The sequence below is a fragment of the Callorhinchus milii genome, unplaced genomic scaffold (genome assembly GCF_018977255.1).
Source record: "Callorhinchus milii isolate IMCB2004 unplaced genomic scaffold, IMCB_Cmil_1.0 Scaffold6, whole genome shotgun sequence".
NCBI classification, from domain to species: Eukaryota; Metazoa; Chordata; class Chondrichthyes; order Chimaeriformes; family Callorhinchidae; genus Callorhinchus; species Callorhinchus milii.
In genome coordinates, this window is record NW_024704747.1 from 23,639,452 (window position 1) to 23,660,392 (window position 20,941).

Sequence of the window (20,941 nt, forward strand, 5' to 3'; positions counted from 1 at the left end):
CAACTTTATTCGCAAAGGGCTGAAAATATTTAACAACCCGGACGCAACGGGCGCATCGCCGTTCCGTTTAAAAACAAACACACACACACACAGCCGACGTCTCTCTCTCTCTGGGGTTTTTTTTTCAAGCCGCTGCGCTCTCCACGCAGGTGGGGGCTCACGGCTCTTAACGCGGCTTCCAACACTGGTCGGGCTTTGGTACCATTGGCTCGTCGATGGCCGCCGATGGGTACCGTTAGCCCTTAGGTCTCCCTCGAGTCGGTTTCCTCCTTCAAGACCTTTCTCGTGGACCGTGCCTTCGGCTCCCCTCTCGCCTCTCTACCCCCACCCCACCCCCCCCTCCCCCCCCTCCTCGCTCCCTCCCTCCCCTCACCCTGACCATTCCCCCCCCCACCCCCCACCCCCACCCAACGCTCGGGTCCCGACCCAACTGTCCAGCGCCTCGGGACGTCCTCCCGACGCGAAAGGCGCTCTATAAATGGAAGCTTGTCGTGGTTGTTGTTGTTGTTGTTATTGACGCCGCTCTCGTGAAAAAAAAACTCTTCCGGCCGAAGGTCGTTGTCGAGGTCGTACATCTTTCGATTTCCAACTGACCCGACCCGGCTTTGCGATTTTTTCCCCCCCCCCACCCGCCCCACTCCTGAGTAAAGGGGAAATCAAATCATTTTTCAGACGGAGATCAGACGCCCGCGAGAGTTTGGCTCGAGAAATATTCAGCCGTGCGAGGGAAACTGGGAGTGCGTCACCTGGAGAATTGTCCACGTCGCGTTACGTGGAGCAGCAAGAGAATTGTAATTTTTATGTTCTGAGGCAAGTAAATTCGTACGAGTGGCAGAGTCTCCCATACACTTCGGAGATGGCACCCATTTATAATAGTCAAGTTTTCATTTCACTACATCTGTCATTGCCATTCCGGCTCTCCTCAATTCCCTCAGGACTTTCAGTGGTACTCACCAAGTAGTTTCATATTTCCCTGAAAAGCTGACATGTCATCTGAAACCTCCACGTATGATAGTGTCTGCTCGGGGCATCAATGTGTTACTTTAATCATAAGAATCTTAAGTTCCAGTAAAATTGCATTTTTAAATGCCTATTACTTCTACTCGAAGGCCAAACTATTGCGAGAAGCAGTGATTAGACATTACTTGGATTACTGCGTAGCGTATAACCCTTTTGTCAAAAGGAATGCATTGCATCTTATCAGCAGACTGCTTCACACTTCACTGAAAGTCTAGCACAACACATTTAAAGAATTTTTAGCACCTCTTATTTATTGGACTGCAGAGTCCTATCAACTAAAGCTAGTAAACATTGACAAGGAAATAAGAGAAATCTGCCTCTTCTTGTTGAAAAGCTGCAATACACAGGACATAGTGAAAACAGTGGTAGGGATACAAGGTGTTCATGAGGTGTTAAATAAATTGAGCACTGGCAACTATGGTGATTCAACATGAGATGTTAAAGAAACTAATCACACATAAGATTAACAAAATAAGCATTCTCAGGACCTGATTGATGGGCTTACCCAGGCCCTGAATCAAACTCACTTCTGGTATCGATGAAAGGCCATAAAATTTAGACTTAATTGAATCACCAACAGATAAAATACTCAGGAAGTAGCAAGTCAACAAAATGAAATAGCAAATTGATTACTTCAATCCACCACTGTTCGTGGGACACTGCTGTGCATTTCACCCACAAAATACATTCACTTTGCAGTATATTCTGTGAAGCACTTTTGAGGCGTCTCAAAGACGTGATAAGGCGCTATATATCAAATGCAAGGATTATTATTTTTGGCAACCACATATCATTTAGGGATTAAGGGGGCTTCTCTGATATTTTAGGACTAAAACATACAATCAAAAGGGTGTGTTCTGAGTGAGTTAGCATCTCAGTTACAACTGACCTTAGTGCATGTGGGCTAAGGAAGAGAGAGAGAGAACATTCAGCTTAGGTTCCCGCACATGTTCATTATCTATTCCTCCTGCTTCCCCCCCACCTTCACACACTGCTCAAAAAAAAGCAAATAAGGAATGCAAGTCTTATCCAGGTTCGAACATAAACTGCTATCAGTTGGAGAAAGTCCCAGAGGGTTGCAGTCACCATGGAATCAACCGGAAATACGACCAGTCCCTTCAGGAGGAGCAGCTTGGGGGCCCCACAGGAAAAAGGTAGCAGCAAAAACATCCAACTTCAGGTATCCGAGATGTCAGGAATACAAGAACAATGCAATCTGAATGAATTTGGAAAGCAGCTTATGGCACCAAACAAACCATAACACTATGGAAGTGGATAGCACCCAACATTGTTAAGCTGGGTCAAGTGGGAATTGGACAGCGCTCCCTCCTAATATTAACTTTATACTTAAATAAATGCTTCTGTGCCTGAGAACATTACAACAAGCTTGCAACCAGCTGTCAGATTTGTATTATCTGGATCTACTTGTTACTGGGGAAGTAGTAATATATATTTGCAGATTCTAATCTTTTAAGCATAAATGGCAAATATGCAATTTCTCTGGGAGGGAGCGGGGGGGGGAGTGATTAAAAGTAATCTACATACAAAATTCTGCCATTAAACTAAGTCACCAAGGACACTGATATCACTCTAGGTGAGAACCCTCTTCTATTTTGAAGAACGACGATAGTATCCAATCATTGAAATCCATACCCCATTTATTCCCTTAAAAAAAAAGCTGTGAAATAAAAATCAGCCAGTACATATGCAAGTTGTTAAAAGAAAAGGTATAAATCTTAAAAGATGACCAGGACAAACAAAATCAAAAAACAGTCTTTTTTTTTAACAAAAGCATAGAGGTTTGTTGATAGGCTTATTAAAGAGTTTAAAAGTGGATGCTGTGTTATTAGTCAAACAATTAGCTGGATTCACTTTTCACAAGTCCAGGAAATTACAAAACACACAGAATAATGTGGTTGTTGATTCCGAATAAGCCAGCTTACAATAAGTAAACAAAAATATTGTTCAACATGGAGTACCTGACCTTTTGCACATATTCTGGGATTTTGTTTTCACAGGTAGATTGTAATAACCACAAATATATCAGAGTACAATAAATACTATGCAGTATTCTATTATTCTTTAGATTGGGAGTAGTGAATTGATTTGCATTTAGGTTTTCCACACAATAATACCAGAAGTCTGTAAAAGGTTGAGTTATGCTCAGGGTAAGCACTGTGTAAATATAGTACAAACAAACAAAAAAATACACAGCTTCTGTTAAGATAAAGAGCCCCCAGCAAGTAGTATCAAAATAGTTCATCTATAGTGCATCAGAAAAATGCTCACTAATTGAAATGTTGAAAAAATTACTTGATCTTGGAACCCAACAGTAAACTGCATAACATATTGCTCTCTATTCACCCAATGTGGGCGATCAAATGCATTCCAGGACATTTTAAATTTACATTCTCATTATAAAACCATTTTGTCTTCATCCAAATTTACCGGCAACACTTGCAGAATGCTACAAAAAACACATCATGTTAAATTCAAGAGTTAATATATTTAAGAAGACCTGGTCTTAAGTGACTGTTCTAGTGATTCGTTTTTCAGTGAGTACACACTAAGCTGTCAATGATATTGCACTTTGAAGTTAAAATTTAAAAACACAGGGGTTTATAAACCCAATGGCACTATAAACAATGACAATGAATTTCAACATTTCGCACCTCAAGTAATATGAAGAGCTTATCAGTGCAATGACATACATTAACAGTTATCAGTAGGAACCAACAAGCTGAATTTATGTTGCTTTTGCTCAATGTACCTGAACCTACAACCATCCAAATACAATGGAAGACCCTTGTGCAGACTGCATTTTTGCCAGTGGTTATTCCATAGCAAGTTAGTCAATTCTGTCTACTTGAAATCCTGTCGTCAGGGTTTGGTGCAATTTAAGTGTTCAGAAATGTTTTCTTTTTATCTCGGGCAATACTTAAGCTTCTGTAGCCCCGTCACCATTCATATCCTCTGGCTGGAGTTGCTCCCGTTCTGCGGCATCCCCATGTGGAGGTCGGACACGTTTGAAGAAACCAACCTGAAAAGAAAAACAATTGTATTTAAACACACTGAATGATTCAATTCTAATCAGTGAACATAGTGTTACCTTTATTCACATCTGAGGCACTCTAAAACACTGAACTGTATAACTAGGATATGACGAGGAAGGGACAGGCAGTGAGTTATTAACATGATCCATGTTGAAATCATTTCAATTTAAGGGGCAACTGGCTGAGATTCTGAAGAGGGTTACAATGTACATCAATTTCCCTTCTTGGTAGTCTATTTATTTACGTCCCTTAAACTTTGTGTGACATAGTTCTCCTTGTAATCCCCATCCATCTCCTGTAATCTCTGATTGGCTGCTACGATCACCTACAAATGCAGCCACTACATTTTACAGTAAAATCCTGTGAAATTCTTCAAGACATTTCAACGGCATCATAAGGTGTTATATCAAATGCAAGGATTATTTACACTGTAATTTTAATAGCACCAAAAGCTCTTTATAGATTATGGCCCCATTTCATACGGTTCTGGAAGACAATACAATAAGAGGTCTACTAAATAGCAAAAACTTCTGTAGTTTTCATAAAAGCTTGTTTAAAAATTATCACAATGTTTATTTGAAAAAAAACTTTTACTTACTTTATACATGATAAAAATCAAGAGTCCCAGGAGTAGTAATCCAGCCAGAAGTGCTAATATAATCACCCAAATTGGCACTGGTGGAGTTTCGGGATTATTGACCCAGGATACAAGGGTTGTAACCTTTATTTAAAGACAGACATCGGTTATAAAGTTACGCTGCTTAAAATTTGATTTACAAACAAACATTTGTGTATCGTTCAAAATAATTAGTTAAAATAAAGTGCGTACCCCAATGGATCCAGTGGGAAGTTCTGTAGAGAAGTTTTTATACGGCATTTCTATTACACTGTATGTTGCTGAAGCCATCAGGGAGTAGGATTTGTTCTCTTCCTATTGATTCAATGAGAAAAAAAAGAAAAGCATGCATTTATACATACGTCTTGCACATCAGGTTACTCATGTCATCTTCTACATGAAAGTTTCCAGTAAGGTGAATCCAAATGCTTTGGCTGTTATTTTATCCTTTAATATTCACTTTCTTACAACGTTATTTCTAAATGCATTTTCTTAATCAACGAATCCAGCAGATCTCAATCTTTTCCAGAGCGGGGTTCCCTTGAGTCAGAGTGACATGTGCAACATGCTTCCACTTATCAGAAGGAGTCCCCACTCAGATTTCTTAATTAATAAATCCATTTGGAAATGGCTCAAAATTGATCCCTACATTTCCAAAGTCATTCCAGCACTCACCTTCAAGAACGTTTCAGCCCACATTCGAGATTGGATGCGTAGGACTGCACCCATCCCCTTTTCTAGTCTTCCAACCTGACATTTTATTCTCAAACATTCTGCTGTGCCACAACCCTAGAATAAAACCCAAGGAATACAATTTGAAAAGGTCTCTTAACATTCCTTAAAACCCGTTCTACAAAATTATTCTTTGAAGCTTATTAATTTTCCATGATGTCACAGAGGTTGGAGTTTCTTTTGCTTTTGAATGATTGAGAAACTTATTTCAAGGGTTAAAAACTATACGACAACTGAGGTTGAAAAGAGAGGAAACAAGATATGTCAAAAAGTGGTTACATGACACCGCATTTTGATTTACACAGAGAATAAATATTGGCTCAAAACTGATGAAAATACTGCATCACAATGCCAACAGTTTAAGCTAGGATACGATGAAAAGCCAAGAGGTAACCTTATTTCGGAGTAAAATGTACTGATTATATTTGTGGTAAAGTGTGTTCAATTAATTAAGACCTGACAGGACCTGACATAAAAAGCTTATGACAACGGAAGACTATAATATTGGAGATGCTTTTTCCCTCTTCGTTTGTTTTAGAAGTGAACGAATATTCTATGTAGAACAATGTAGTCACATTAAGATCATCAATTAATCTACCAGTTTCTCGATTCCCTTAGATGTATCTCTGTGGTTTCGATGGTGTTGATTTCCTAGTCTTGAGGGTTGAGATGATGTCTTATTTTCTGACGAACCTACAGTCTGGGGTTATAAAGTTTCCAAAGTTATTACTACAGCTTTTTAATACTTCTGAACATACATGACTCAGCAATGCAGACAATTATTTTAACAACATGCAATTATATAGCACCTTTCACGCGGGGTTGCGGCCCGGAGCGCAAACATTACCTGCTACGAGGCGACAAAGTAAACCACAATACACACCTTCAATTTGAGAGGGTTGATAATTTTATCTGAGGAACAATTCATTGGCCCCTCAGTGGTGTACTTCATTACATACAGCAGGTAATTCTCCTTGTATCTGTAAGGCCAATTTAGGTCTAATATCGCTTTACTGAACGTACTTGGTCCATTATTCCGTAGCTTCAAAAAGAAAACATTTTATGTTAATTGGAGAATGTCAAAAGTATTACAGCAAATAATTTGAATTCCCCAAACTATGATGGAAAAGATTATTGTAGTTCTGTCTTGAGGAACCTCATTGATCTTGTATGACCAATTAATGTTTAAGTTCTCTTTTGTGGGAATCCCCTCAGGATTCTCAAGATTGTCATATGCTTATGCATCAGTTCCAGTTAGAAAAGCACACTTGGTGTTAGCCTGGCTCAGACTTCTGCTTGATGACTAGCAATATCTATAAGATCTGTGCTTCTTTAAAACACAGCTATTCTTCAAACTTCAACTTCCCTTCCTCCTCTACATAATGATGTTCACTGTCTAATCTTCATGCAGTCTAACCAACACATCGTAAAACCTGCACAATGATTAATGTTGAGTTTGAAATATAAACTTGAACCTATGCCAATGTTTGGAGTTACAAAGTCACTATTCATGTATAATTCCAGATTCCTCCCATTTGCTTTTCTTGGTTTATGTGGATTAGAATTTCTCCAGAGACACCTGGAAATGAAGTAAATCTGCACTTCTTGCAGTAATGCATTGACACCTCTCCTAATCACATTTCCAAGCTATGTTTGAAATAATAGAGATCTTGGCAACCTTTGATTTTCTGTAAAACTAAAGGGATTCAATGGAATCTTACTTTGATTCCTCTCTTCAAGGTATTGAATCCAGACCCACCGTGGTAGGGCTAGACCTGACTTTGGGGTCAGAAACAAAGTCCAATAAAGTAGACCCATATGGATAAGTGTACAGAGGCACATCCAAACACCAGCAATTACCCTCAGCTATAGCTAATAATGCAGTTTGATTTTTTGAGAACAGAACATTTTTCCAATTTCTCAGCATGTTTTTGTATTTTTTCCCTGACAGTGTCGAAATTGTGGTTTGTAACTGAGACACGAGCACAGCACTAAAGAAGCTGACACATCTCAAAGCCCATTGCATTTCTCAACAGAACAGTTAGTACAAACCTCATAGGCATGCAAGACCAGTGGCCCGACTTCCTCCTCAGTCTCGGGGTTTTCTTTTTGAACCCAGTTAATGGGTAAAATTAGCTGATCGGGAGAAGAGACACTGAAATAAAAAGCAGAATGCAATCAGTCTGGGAGATAATCTTTTAACAGAGGCATTACGAATGTGATTCTAATACTGCGCACAATTCAGATCACCATCAAACCGCATTTCATTCAAATCAGTGATGAATTTTCACTTGGGCATTAGTGAGCTAAAGATTCCAACAAAGCAAAAATATCAGAATTTAAATAAATTTTATGCCTGGATTACTTACCCCCGGATATCGACCTGAGCTAAAACAGTGATGCCGACTAAGTGGGAGACCACCTCACTCATAGCATTGTGGGTGTTGGAACTGCAAAATAATGGACACACAAGTTATAAACTCCAGGAAATATGAATAGATAAACTAAAATGTTGATATAACATGCACAATTATTTTTTTTATGTATGTTCTTCTGTAATTCTGCTCATCTTCTTTGCTCTATGATCTGTTAGCCAGGACACCAGGAGAAACTCTTTCTCCTTTGGAATAGTGCCACGGAATTTTTAACATCCTCCTGAACAAGCAGACGGGAACTCGGTTTGACCACTCATCTGAAGGACGACACCTCTGACAAGGCCACGCACCCCAGCACTGCATTGGAGTGCGCTGAATTGTGATTCCAAGTCCCAATGTGGGGCTTGAGCCCACAACCTTCCCACTTTGAGGCGAGTGTGCCAGGCTGACACATATTGTTCCAGGTTACTGTTCCAGGTTACTGTGCCAGGCTGACACATATTGTTCCAGGTTACACTCAATGATATCTTGGGCTGAATTCAGAAGACACTCCGTGTTATTATGCCACTCATATGCCATGTCCTGTCTCTTGGCAAATACAAGAGTCAAATAATGTCACTGACTGTTAGCAAGAGCAGCCACTTGCCTTCGAATCTGCAGTTCAAATGTCACAGCTGCCTCAGCATCCTGCAGCTCCTGGACAGCAAATCGCAGGCCAGCCAAGAGCTGATGGCAAAGAAAACAAAAGTTTTTTACAATTTTTTTTTTTTTACTTCTCTCTAGATTTGAAATTCTATAGCTTTCGAATAAAAAAAAATCTTGGATTTCAAAAGAAGAGAAACATCGAGAGTTTTGTTTTCTTACATCTGTTCCAGCTTTCATAGGGTTTCCAAGGTCACAGACCACTGTGCGAGTTTGATTGTCTACTTTGTAAGCACATGACAATCTTGATAGTTTCTGAAAGACAAATGCCAAGTGCAACACGTGAGGATCACCTCTTGTTCTTCAACTGCAGTGTTAGATTTTCAATCTGTCAATTCAAACTCTCAAACCGTACAAACATGCAGTCCTGCCCGGTCATTATGAGCAAGACGTCTTCCCACCCACCTCTTATTAACCCCACCAGTCAAAACCCCAAAAGCAAACTGCATTTATAGTGCCTTTCACTTTGGAATGAATGTAGGGAGATTTTAGCTTGACAAGCAGTGGGAAGCTTGCTAGATAATGCTGTCAACAGCAAGCTATACGGTTTTAGCTGGTTAAACTCCAGCAGTACCCCAACATAAAATCTAGAAACCCCAAGGCTTGGTTCTTGCCAACGTGCACCAAGTACTCTGCAGGTTTAGATAAGCAGGATGTGTCTCTCTAAGGAGAATGCACATTCCATTCTTTGCACAAGGAAATTTACATGTGCAGATGACATAGTTGTGGACCTGGTTTGGTTTGGATTCTCTTTAGCATGGAGATGAGTTTCCACATGTTTAAAAAACAGCCATGTATTTCAGTGGAGTTACTTGTATCCTGATTGAACAGAAGCTGCTGTATTTCTAGTTTCACACCTACAATGATTACAATTGAATCAGACAGGTAATGCTCTAAAAGGTTTTAAATATACTAAATAAAATATTTTCTAAATTGTGCTTTTATACCAGTTTCCACTTTTCCTAGACAAGAAGTTTCAAATTACCTACCTCATTGTCCCGAACTACGCCAACATAATCGGCTTGAGGGGGTAAAATCACATAGAGTTCAGCCTCATAGGCCCCTTCACCATTATTCAGTGCATTTATAGTCAGGGATAAGGGATTGTCAACACCAATGTAAAGTTGCTTTTGATCTCTGTTGGAAGAGGAAATAGCATACATATGAGCACCAGTTTTCGACAGCTGATGGTGCTTTATACAGCATTATAAAGATCAGAACATACCCTTTCACAGAGAGTTTAAGGTCAGGTTTGCAGATGTTGTCTTCACCACAGTCCAATAAAATGCTGGCCTGCAAAAGAACAGAATATGCCATTGATACACAGATGCAGACAGGGGCCCAGCCACTTTCAACTCAACAACTTGTACTTATAAAAGTTCTTTTCATGTAGAATAACGTCTCAAAGTGCTTTACAGAGGCAGAGTGGGAGCCTGAGAATGATGGGCAGGCGGGGGGGCTAAGGAACTGACCGAAGGTACAATCAAAGAGGGTTTTGAAAGCAAACAGGGAGGGTGCGAAGCAGGCGGATTTGGGGAGACAGCTCCAGGGAGGCTGAAAGATGATCCAATAACGATGGATGGAGAGTAGAGAAAGTGCCGCAAGCCCACGTTAACAGAGCAGCGGGAGCAGTAACAAAGGATCTTTATTTCAATAGTTGCTCAATCTGTAACAAAAGGTCATCGAGATTTTTTTTTCAAATTGCTCTTATGCTGTGACAGAATGGGTTTGTGGCCAAAGGTTGCAAATTCGAGTGCAAATTCTGATCTGGAGCAATCGCTAAGACATGGACGGTATTAAGAGCAACAGGGCGAAGAAGTGTTCTAGGATGAAGTAATTGTATTTTAAACTGAACAGATATTAAATCCAGGAAAGAGTCATTCAGACCACTGAATCCGGATCCGGGTTTATGAGTGTACCTACCATCACCCATCATCCAAATAGCAAGTTTCTGTGACCCAATTGGTGCAATAACCCTTAGAGCACCAACAGATTTACAAAGACTCCAATTTCAGAAGACTGACATAGCTCACAGAGAACACTGAAGAAAAAAAACAATGTTTATGGTCACAGCAATATTGGCTCAAAACTGGCTTGACTGCCTTAGATCATTTGAAATGGAGGAGTGTTATTAGCGAGATAAATCCCAGTTAAAAGAGAGGATTGTGTGGGTTACTGACCTCTTTGGTGATGTTATCTGGGGTCAATTGGTTGAGGATTGGTTGCAGGTCATTGCTGTCTGTTAGGTTTTTTAAATCCAGTTTATACTCCATATAGATAGCGATGTGAGTCAGTTTGTCTCTGAACTCAGTTTCATCCTAAACATGAAAAAAAATCATTGCAATTTATCCTTCAAATTTTTGGTAATTATATATGGTAATAGCCATCAAGAAAAACTGGACAGGTTAGAGCTTCTCTCTCTGGAGATGAGATATTTGTTCCCCAATCTATTATATAGATCGTATAATCTCATTATATTTAATATAATAAATCTCATCCTGGTAACCCACTGTAAAAGCATTTTCCACATTTGTATGGGCAGCCCCCTGCAGTGAATGATGAGATGACATTATAATAGCACCACAAATGAATACGAGAGTAATGGATTAAACAGAACCCCTAGATTTTAAAAAAAATCAAGCTCCGTAAGCACCAACAAAATTACAAATGGGCGTATCATATAACATGCAAGCAGGGGAAAACACAAATAAATAGGACTGAAAGGGTTGCTCGTTAAAAGAGCACGGACAGACACGATGCATCGAATACCCTTCTTTCGTGCTGTAAACTTCTATAGTCCTTTGCTCCTGACCAATGTGATGGATATATAGGAAGAAACAGGTCACACCATCATCACACTCCTCAAGTCACCGATTTCACTGAGTGGATGCCTGAGAGCAACTACCCTCTGCGCAATATTGAAGCAAAACAAAATGTGTCTTAAAACCAAAAGGCATTTTTAAAAAACACAATACTCTTAACTGGTAATATAGAAACGTACCTTCATGAAGGCTTGGAGTTCTTCACATGCTTTCCTTTCGCCGTTTTCTACTTTCATTTTTTTCTCATAGCTGGAGTGAACATTATGCAGGAACATAGCTCTCTTGATGGCTCCTTTCTGCTTTAGTTTATCCAGCTGCAGTTGGATGTTAAAATCTGAAAGTACAAACACCTAATATTAGTGGAACCATGGACCACAAGACATGAAAAACTATTCAACTATTTCTGTACTGATTGGATCTATTTGTAGAATAAACAGACAGTGGTGAGAATGTGAAACTCACCTGAAGCAGAAAGCATCATCAATGTATTTAAGACAAAATTAGTTTAAGGGGGTATTTCGCCCACAAAATATAGACAATTCACTTTACAGTATATTCTGAAAAGAGTTTTGAGACATTGCAACAACGTGATAAGGCGCTATGTCAAATGTAAGGATTATTATTATGATGGAAGGGAAACAAGTTTGGTCAAATAGCCTGTTTCTGTGCTGCAATATTCTATGTAATTTTACCTAACATTGTTTGAAAGTTACTGACAGACCTGATCTACCAAACTGCAGAGTACCACTTACAGATGGAAGACCAGAGGGGTAATTAGGCCCCAAACCATGGAGAAGAGATCGTATTGTTGGGGTGGGGAGGAGGGAAGAACAAGAGAAAAAAAACTTCTCTCTTGTAATTTAAATAGATTCAACATAAATTCAGATTAAAATCTGAAGACAGATTTCTCCAGCATATAAAGGCTTTCATTTCACTTCCTGGACAAGCTACAACATGCTACCAAACACTTATGAAAAACTAAGACAACAACAAATCATCCAATCTGCATGGACATCAACAGAGGAGATGAATGAGCCGAGCCTTGTGGCACAAGAGCTGCATTGCTACAGTTCTGACGCTAGATGTCATAAGAACACATCTCAACAATGCAACCGGGGAAACCACTTGGCCTTTATTATTGCAGACATTAACACACTTCTCTGCAATCAGAGAAGCATCAATATGAATCACAACTCCCCGCCCCCCCCCAACCCACATCCCCAGCCATCCACCCACACGTAACCGCCTTTACTTTGCAGACAACCAGACTGTACCCTGTGAAAATAAACAGGATTTGAGATCTTGATCGATTGTTGTTTTTAGTTAGAGAGACAGTGTGCTGAACAATAAACATCTTCCCATTTAAAATAGTACCTCATCTCTTCAAAACGTCTCAAAGTCTTTCAGAGTTTTTGTGTATTTGGTGGACGAATGCATATACACACACAAAAAAAATCAGCTCACTTTGAGAACACGCATTGTGGTTTATGCTACATTGAATACCGATATCAACAGCAGTCTAAATGAGATTATAAAACAAATAGTGAACTCTAAATAAGGCAAAGTACTCAAATAACATCTTAATCGGTTTACCGATTTAAAGGGTGGTAAAACAATACCAGCATACTGCACTGTTTTCCTGACCTAACTAAGTAGGAAACAATCAGCAGTTATTCAAACATTTCTGTCTTAACATTCTTAACTTACTTAAGTGGGATCACTGCGACCGAGTTGATTTGATTCAGTTCAAGTTCTGGCACAGAGGGTCAAGAGGAGACACCTAAACTTGGCCCAGATTCAACTCAACCTGGAAAACATCTGGGCCACCCAGCGTCACATCCTGCCTAGGCAGTCAACGTGATCTTCATTAGACTTTAACTGCTTTGTTGTTCAGATGGCTTCACATCACAAAAAACTCATGAACAATTACACAACGCTTCAATTTATTGCTGGCTCGTCACAGAACAAAACTGATAGCAGAACAGAGAAAAGCTACAGTCAACTGCACTAAACTGAAGCATATGCATAACAGAAAAAACACAGAACTTACCCAAGGACTGCGTGGCCCCTTTTCCATAGGCGCTCAAGCAAAACCGAACAGTGAAACTGCAATAAAAAGAGAGAAGAGATGATCAGCAACTAACCTCATCTGGATTTCATGAGGAAAAAAGTACAATTAAGCCAAAAGACAAGTAAAACTGTAGCTTCATCTTTTATCGGTTGATACAAATCCTGTAATACTCTGGCTTTATATAAGTATGTGGTGTGAGAACTAAGAATTTTGGACATTATTTTCAACACATTACCTCATCATTAACAGTCTCAAATCGTACAATTTCTAAAGCAAGACCGAGTGAAATGACTTGGATGACATTATGAACAAAACAATTTTCACAAGTCGAAGGAAGGAAAGTGCGTAAATGTTTTTCATTGCTTTTCAATTTTAATTCACAGCAATTAAAATACCAACAGGAAAGGGAGTGAATGCATTGTTGTAGCTCTTAATCTTTTTTTTCACAAGGGCAAATACGATTGCCATTTGCACCATTGAGATCACGCAATCAGGTGAATGTTTCTGAACAGATTCTTCTCCCACCAATCTCAATGCTGCATTTTGACCTTCGATGAAGTTTGTAAAGATCTGCATTTAATTGTGTGGTCAGGTATGACTGCACTATTCACTGGGTTTCTAGCACAGCCCACTTCAAGAGAACTATACACACTGCATTTTTTTTTGTTTTGGTTGAGAGGTTCAACCTGTTTTTAACCTTATTAGCAAACTCGCTCAACATTATTCTTAATACAGCAAAAACAAGCAGGGAGCTGCATGGTGCTCCACCACAGTACATTCCTGGCCTGGCTGCAAAACTAAATCCACCGCATCAGATTGTTTTTAAGCACCGATTAATACGTATGCAAGGCAATGTGAAGTTAGCAAAAATCACTCTCCCATTTGACATTTTCAGATACAAATGAAATTTATAAAAACAAACCATACTGAAGTGACTTGGTGAGTAAATAGTCACGTGCAAGAGGTTCCCCTTCCAGTAATCCTGGGCTATTTCATGCGCAAAAAATGAATGCCATTTCAGTTACATCCATTTGCATGACTGCACATAAAATATTTAATTCAGGAAGTACTTAGAGAAAGATCAACATGAGGGGCAGTGCAACAACTTGCACCCAAATCTGCAGCTCCATAAAACCTACAGCCTAGGGACAGATTAAATGATGCCCTTCACGGCAAAAAAAGAGCTAATTTTAAAAAAAAAGTACAGCTAAACGTGAGGAATGCTAACCTTGTGGAACTAAATTACATTTCCCACAACAATTATGTTTATTCTGAGCAAGAATGGCAATTTGCAGAAAATTGGTTTTGTGTGCAGACACAAAGCACTAACCGACACTCCCTTTGCTGCCAGCTAATTCTTACACACGTCGACAAGGCTATTGTCGTTTTGAGTTCTATGATGCCCAGAATCAAATAATTGTGTTTTGTTATGTCTCCAACTAAACCCAATAGAGTCAGAAGGAGGATCCAGTCACATTCTACTGGAGACATCACTGAACCAATGTAGTGAATGAGGAGGTGCGGGAGAGGTAGAAAGCACCTTCATCTTTTTCCCCAATCCAGAAGCAATTTTATAAAGTATTTACTCCAAATTTCAATTCCCCTTTAATGACACTGCGTCCATTATTTTCAGTTCCCAAACTAATTTAAAGCAAACACCAACCTTCTCTGAGTTGCATTCAAGACTCAGACAGAATGTAGTACTGAAGTGGCCCCCAAACAAGGAAGAAGGAGAAGCACACAGCAATGTCCCACAAACAACCGTGGATTGAGTGACTAAATAATTTTTTTTAAAAAGGAATAATTACCCCCAGAAAAGCGATCTGCCAATTGACTAACGCCAATCCTACTCACTGCTAGGTAAAGAGGCGTGTGGAGTAAGGAAACTTGGCTAGTGTTTCACCCTGCCTGGGAATCGAACCCAGGTCCTCTCGTTTGTGAGGCGAGTGCTCTAACCACTGAGCTACAGGACTCCATGTCCTGCGTTTGGAAAAAAAGAGCTAAAACGTGGCAGGAGCACAGCCTGACCAGGCCTGTGGAAAACTCAAAGTGGGAGTCCAGAACAAAAAGATGAAGAAACCAGAAGGGAAATACTAAAGGGTAAGCGGAGGCCCAAAAAAAATCACACAAATTTCTGTGGTCTGCTCTGAATATAAATGAGTATAAACAGTATTCCTTTTCTGTTCATTTCGCAAGACTCGTTAAATAAAAAAATGTTTTTAAAAAAACTTGCATATTTGTAGCACCTTATCACAACAATCCAATGCAATTACTGCTTTTGTCGGGAAACATGCCCGTAAGGCTGTATATGCAGCCCATGAGGTGAATGAGTAATTGATCTGGAGAATTATTGGCTGAAAATCCCCAAGTGAAATGGGATCTGTTTGTCCACCTAAACAGGCAGACAGGGTATTTGTTTTAATGTCTCATCCAGTAAATGGCATCACTGACGAGACGCAATCTCCAGTATTGCACTGGAGTGTTAGCCTTAACTGTGAGTCTAGGCTCACTTCCTCCATGGAGCTTGATCTCACAACTTTTTGACTCAAAAGCACAAAACAGTCAGCAACTAAGCCAAGGAACCACAAATGAAGAGCTTTGCTGGACGGGCTGAGGTCAGCTTCTGATTACATTTCATATTTTCCTGGAAAGATGCTCACTCCTCTGAGATAATGAGCAATCGGGTCTTTGAACATAGATGTAAGAACAATGAACCACAGAAAGAAAAGCTGTAGCTACAGACACCTGCCTATCTCAAGGTTGAGAAACAAGCAGGGTGTAGAAGGCTGCCCAGAAGTTGTCCAAATTTCTCTCTGTGCAAAGCAGCCTGTGAAGGGTGGGGGCTATCTCTGTGACCAGGAGAGGTGGAGTTAGAAACACGTAAAAGATGTAACTTTAAAATAGTTGGGAGACCTGTAGAGGGTCAGCACACTGCCCAGTGGAATCGATACCGATTCTACTGTATCTATGTATATGAACAAGGGTGAGAGAATTTACCTCCAGTAAGAAAGTGACCATTAAAAGTGAAAGAGTGGTCGGCAGCAGCCATAGGAAAGACGAGGATATAGAGGTCAGACGATCGTTGCTCAGAGTCATCGGAACGGCTAGTATGCTTTGATTCTGTGAATACTTATATTTGACTAATTGTTCAATAAAACTTTGTTACACCACTTTGGATTGTCGGGTCACACTTCAAACTCAGGGATCGGAAATCCCAACAGTAAAACCCAGTTAAAATGCAGTAGGTGGGCGGCAGGGAGGGGGAAGAAGAAGAAAGAGTGTCCATAAGATCCCAACCAGCCCTATAACAGCCACAACAACTTGCATTTACATAGAGCCCTTCACGTCAGACAGCATCCCAGAGCACCCAGCTTCTCACGCATTAAAACAAGTGTGGTCTCTGGGTATTGAAATCACCCACAACATCATTTCCTGCTTGCTGTGCATATGGAAAAATGATGGGGGAGCCAACCTGATGACTTGTAAGTCAACTTTTCTTTTTTTTAAAAAAAATTGATCAGACTGTGTCCAAATCAGTGTAAGCCTGGGCGGAATCTGACCCTGAGACCCCTGGCTTGGGGTCAGTCTCCGCCACTGTCAAGTGCTCCGGGACTCTATTCCGCATAAAGGACGCTATATAAATGCAAGTTGTTGTAAGTTCATACAGCGCCCATATTATAAGGAAACCAATCATTACAACTTGGCACTTTATTAAAGAGGATCTGAATTATAATAATACTCTCATTAGAAAGTAAGTTGACTAGTCTCCAAATAGTACATCAGAATGAGTATTAATATGGATATGACCTCAATCCCAGCACAGCATGCTCAACGGCAATCTTACTCACTCATCACTTATGCGACTGCTGCAATACATTTATGTTGAATATACAGACTCGTAGAGACATACATGGAAGATCTGCTCAAAGTGGCACAACAATCCTGCATAATTTCGTTAAATTAATTCAATTAGCACTCATTGCTGGCCTTAAAGTGAACTTAAAAGCGCTTCAAAACCCTCCTCTTCAATCATGCCACCCCCTTCCCCTCCCCTCCCTTCTCCCCCCCCCCCCCCGACCCCAGCTCAGGTCTGAATTCCTGCACACTGCCCAGCGCCTTGGGACGTCCTCCCGACGTGAAAGTCGCTATATAGATGTAATCTTGTTGTTGAACATTTCTTATTATGTCTAGGACTATATGCGATGTTACCCATAAGTGGTTCAAATTACAATATGGTCAAAAGAGTGTACCAGACCACAGGGCAGCATGCCATAAATTTCAGCATGCTTTAATCACACAAATGGAATTACAAAGTAGAAAATAAACTTAATATCAATGCGAGAAATGAAAAGGATGAGACTGGAATTTGGGATGCAGAATGCTCCTATTCCACACCCAGCTGAACTCACCAAGACACCTTGATGTTGGTTACTGGATGTTGACAGGTTTTGTTCTCTAGATTCAAAACTGAAGGGGTGACATCTAACGAAGCATTCACATGAATCACTGGTCTGGCTCTGAAAATTTAAACACACAAAGAAATTTTTTCTTTAATAAAATATCTTACTTGGAGGGAGGGAGAGAGAGAGGTTCTGAGGATTTCAATGCAGTTTTTTGTTTTGTATCAGCTTTCCTGAACAAAGCTACCAGTATTAAAACTTTACTCAGTCAACGCATAACCACATTTGCTTCCGAGGTAAACTCGATTATATCTGTGATGAGACCCTGTCAATTTTTCATGCATTGGCTTTCAAAATTTTCAGTGGTATCATGTATACAAATGTCATGATATGGTAACCCAAATAAACCCCAGCTTATCTGACTAATTGGGTGGTGGGGGGTGGGGGGGGAGAGAGAGATCTGGTCTGTCGAGCTGCAATTTCCAGCTAAATGTAATTAAAGGCCAGCAATGCAAAAATGCATATGCAGTGTGTATACACAGTGCTGGAAAATTCCCTGCTTTTTCCGGCAATGCATATGAACTTTTACAGCTGCAAACCAATAAGTGGTTACTCACCCACGCAGACGCTGGATACCAGACAAAGCCTGGTCAGATGGGGGGGGGGGGGGTGGGGGGGCGTGGGGGTGTTGGGTTGGCATGTGCTAGGAGAGATGGACCAGCAGGACTCTACAAACGAAAATTTTTGGTCTGCAGATAGTGTTTTTGAAAATTTTGAAAGCCAATGCATGGAAGATTGACAGGGCTTCATCACAGATACAATCAAGTTGTACCTCAGAAGCAAATGTGGTTAAATGTTAAAAATTAAATGTTATGGTTCCCTCCCCACTAGTCTCAGCAACACATCGACACGTTAAACCCAATTGCGTCATCTAAAGGTGGAAGTGCATCAACCCTAACATGATCTCACATAGGAAACCTGCAATTTGAAAAGAATGCGCCACTCGCAAAGTGGTGCCAGCTTTGACTTGGGACTTTCAAAGAACAAACTGGCAACGTCTTGTACTGTACTACACACAGCACAGAATATCGAGTCGGAATCATTCATCACATTCTGCAGCTCGGAAAGCCTGTTTGGTTGGAAACGGAGCAAGTATCCCCTCATTTCTGCACAAAGCTGCTCAACACTTCACACAGGGCTGGGTAAACATACATTTTAACAGCCCGCCGATAACAGAGGTTTCATGAGATTCCATTCGCTGACTTTACTGACTAGTATTTTATCAGCATAAGGCAGACAAGGGTAACATGTAGAACGTCAGCTGAATCTAATTAGCGCATTCTTAAAATCCCACTCAAATCTCTAAAGCCTTATTTATGAGCTGCTCAATGTGTTTTAATCACATACTATTAACTGCTTCGCCTGGTACATTCTGCAGTCTCCAGAAAATATTTTAAAATTATTTCATTTTCCAGACAGCCCCAAAGATTCATTTCTTCTTGCCATCTACACGTTTCTCCATCAACGGTTGTATTCTGTAAATTCAAATACTTGTACTTGCAAGTCCCCCAAAAATTCTTACTTTCTGGTTTTGTACATTTTAATGCAAACTAAATACTTTTCCTCTCCCAGGAGGAATGGAAGATATGTTCCCACATTCATTTGCTTCCAATGTTAACATTGAAGTTCTCTCGGGTCAATGCTCTATATGTTATACAGTAAAGCTTCATCTATTCAGTTTCAAAAATGTGCTTTCTTCCAATCTCAGACAAGCTCGACATTTACACTCCCTCCATAAAGTAGCCTCCTAGATCACAAGAGCGGTTCGGATTAAGAATGCCCTTCAGCCTATTTAAGCTCACATTTCCAGTTTAAAAAATTAAATAAGTTGTAATAAAATCATTTTAAAAATACAATCCTCCTTCTGGTTTATTATTCCATGGGAGAGGGGCAGGGGGGAAGAGGGAAGGGGAATTTTACCTCTGAAGGAGAATATAATTACCTACCTATAAAGTATAGCTTTGTCAACGCCGAAAGCTCCAACAATTAAATCTGCAGGAAAACAGCAGAGAAACTAATAAGCACTTTGTGGACCCAATAACCTGAAATTAAATGGTGCATCGTTACTGCTAACATTTCTGTTCAAAACTTGATGGTATTTCTGTGGCTGGCTTATTACAGAAACATTTGGGCTGAACGACAGCTGGAAAGATTTCCGGTGCCTCAATACATCCCTTTTGGCCACTTGTATATCCTCTGAGCACCACAGGAGGCTACTTGGAATCACTTTAGGAGAATGAACAAATGCCATCATTTGAGAAGCTAAACATTCCTAGTCGCAACAGGACAAGTAATGTGAACCAAAGGATTTTTATATCCACACATCATTTCAAGTTTAGTTAGCATGATAAATTATGGTCTATCGGTTTAGCTTTGAGAATGTTAAAATATCTGTCATTTGATCTGGTTTTAAAATCAGAAAACATCTCCAGCTGGAAGATGGTGATGCAGTGGGTAAAATAATCAAATAACAAAAGTACGAACATAAATCTGGGAAACTCAGAACAGTCCAACTCATTGAACAACCAACAATAACACATGNAAAAAATTACNAAAAAATCTCCGTAATCCTGGTTGACTATACCCTGTACTTCTACCTCTCTGAGCTTTATCCAGTGAGTAGCTAGCCTTGCGAGCCAAAATTCTCAACATGTGCTGAATTAATTGATCTCAGCAGAGAGACTCGACAAGTGGTTACATCAGGACTTCAAACTAATTTTTCAGATAGACGTTATTAAAGACATTCAAAACTAGAAAGGAGTTTCTCCCAGTGTACTGGCCAACAACTCCCCAGATAAAATTGGTTTCATTCCCTTCACAGCTGTTTGAGGGATATAACAGCATGTAAATCAGCTGCCAAGTTCACCTAAAAATAGTCACTACAGTTTATATTATATCCTGTGAAGTGCTTTGAAATACCCTCCTGACATAAAAGTTTAAATCAAACGTTAGCATGATTATTTCTACCTCCAGCTAACCGCTCACACAGCTTATATTAACCACCACACTGGAAGATAAATTATTCTTTAATCCCATTAAAGTGGATTAAAATTTGGATTAAAGAGATATTGAGAGACATTTTGTTAAACG

The 20,941-nt window shown here is 40.0% G+C and overlaps 1 protein-coding gene across 1 annotated transcript in view; it reads right to left on the reverse strand.

Moving 5' to 3' along the window:
* Positions 1-1,231: 1,231 nt before the first annotated feature.
* The window catches only part of itgav (integrin, alpha V), a 46,232-nt gene continuing 26,522 nt past the window's right edge, over positions 1,232-20,941 (reverse strand). The window contains exons 14-30 of the mRNA XM_042336244.1: positions 19,798-19,843; positions 17,801-17,908; positions 13,371-13,426; positions 11,500-11,654; positions 10,679-10,816; positions 9,724-9,791; positions 9,488-9,635; positions 8,661-8,753; positions 8,443-8,522; positions 7,791-7,871; positions 7,474-7,576; positions 6,305-6,463; positions 6,020-6,121; positions 5,365-5,478; positions 4,903-5,004; positions 4,672-4,794; positions 1,232-4,060 (exon numbers count right to left, since the gene is read on the reverse strand). Of these exons, the coding sequence (XP_042192178.1) occupies positions 3,959-4,060; positions 4,672-4,794; positions 4,903-5,004; positions 5,365-5,478; positions 6,020-6,121; positions 6,305-6,463; positions 7,474-7,576; positions 7,791-7,871; positions 8,443-8,522; positions 8,661-8,753; positions 9,488-9,635; positions 9,724-9,791; positions 10,679-10,816; positions 11,500-11,654; positions 13,371-13,426; positions 17,801-17,908; positions 19,798-19,843 (1,778 nt within the window). The 3' untranslated portion in view covers positions 1,232-3,958. The remainder of the gene's footprint in view (positions 4,061-4,671; positions 4,795-4,902; positions 5,005-5,364; positions 5,479-6,019; positions 6,122-6,304; positions 6,464-7,473; positions 7,577-7,790; positions 7,872-8,442; positions 8,523-8,660; positions 8,754-9,487; positions 9,636-9,723; positions 9,792-10,678; positions 10,817-11,499; positions 11,655-13,370; positions 13,427-17,800; positions 17,909-19,797; positions 19,844-20,941) is intronic.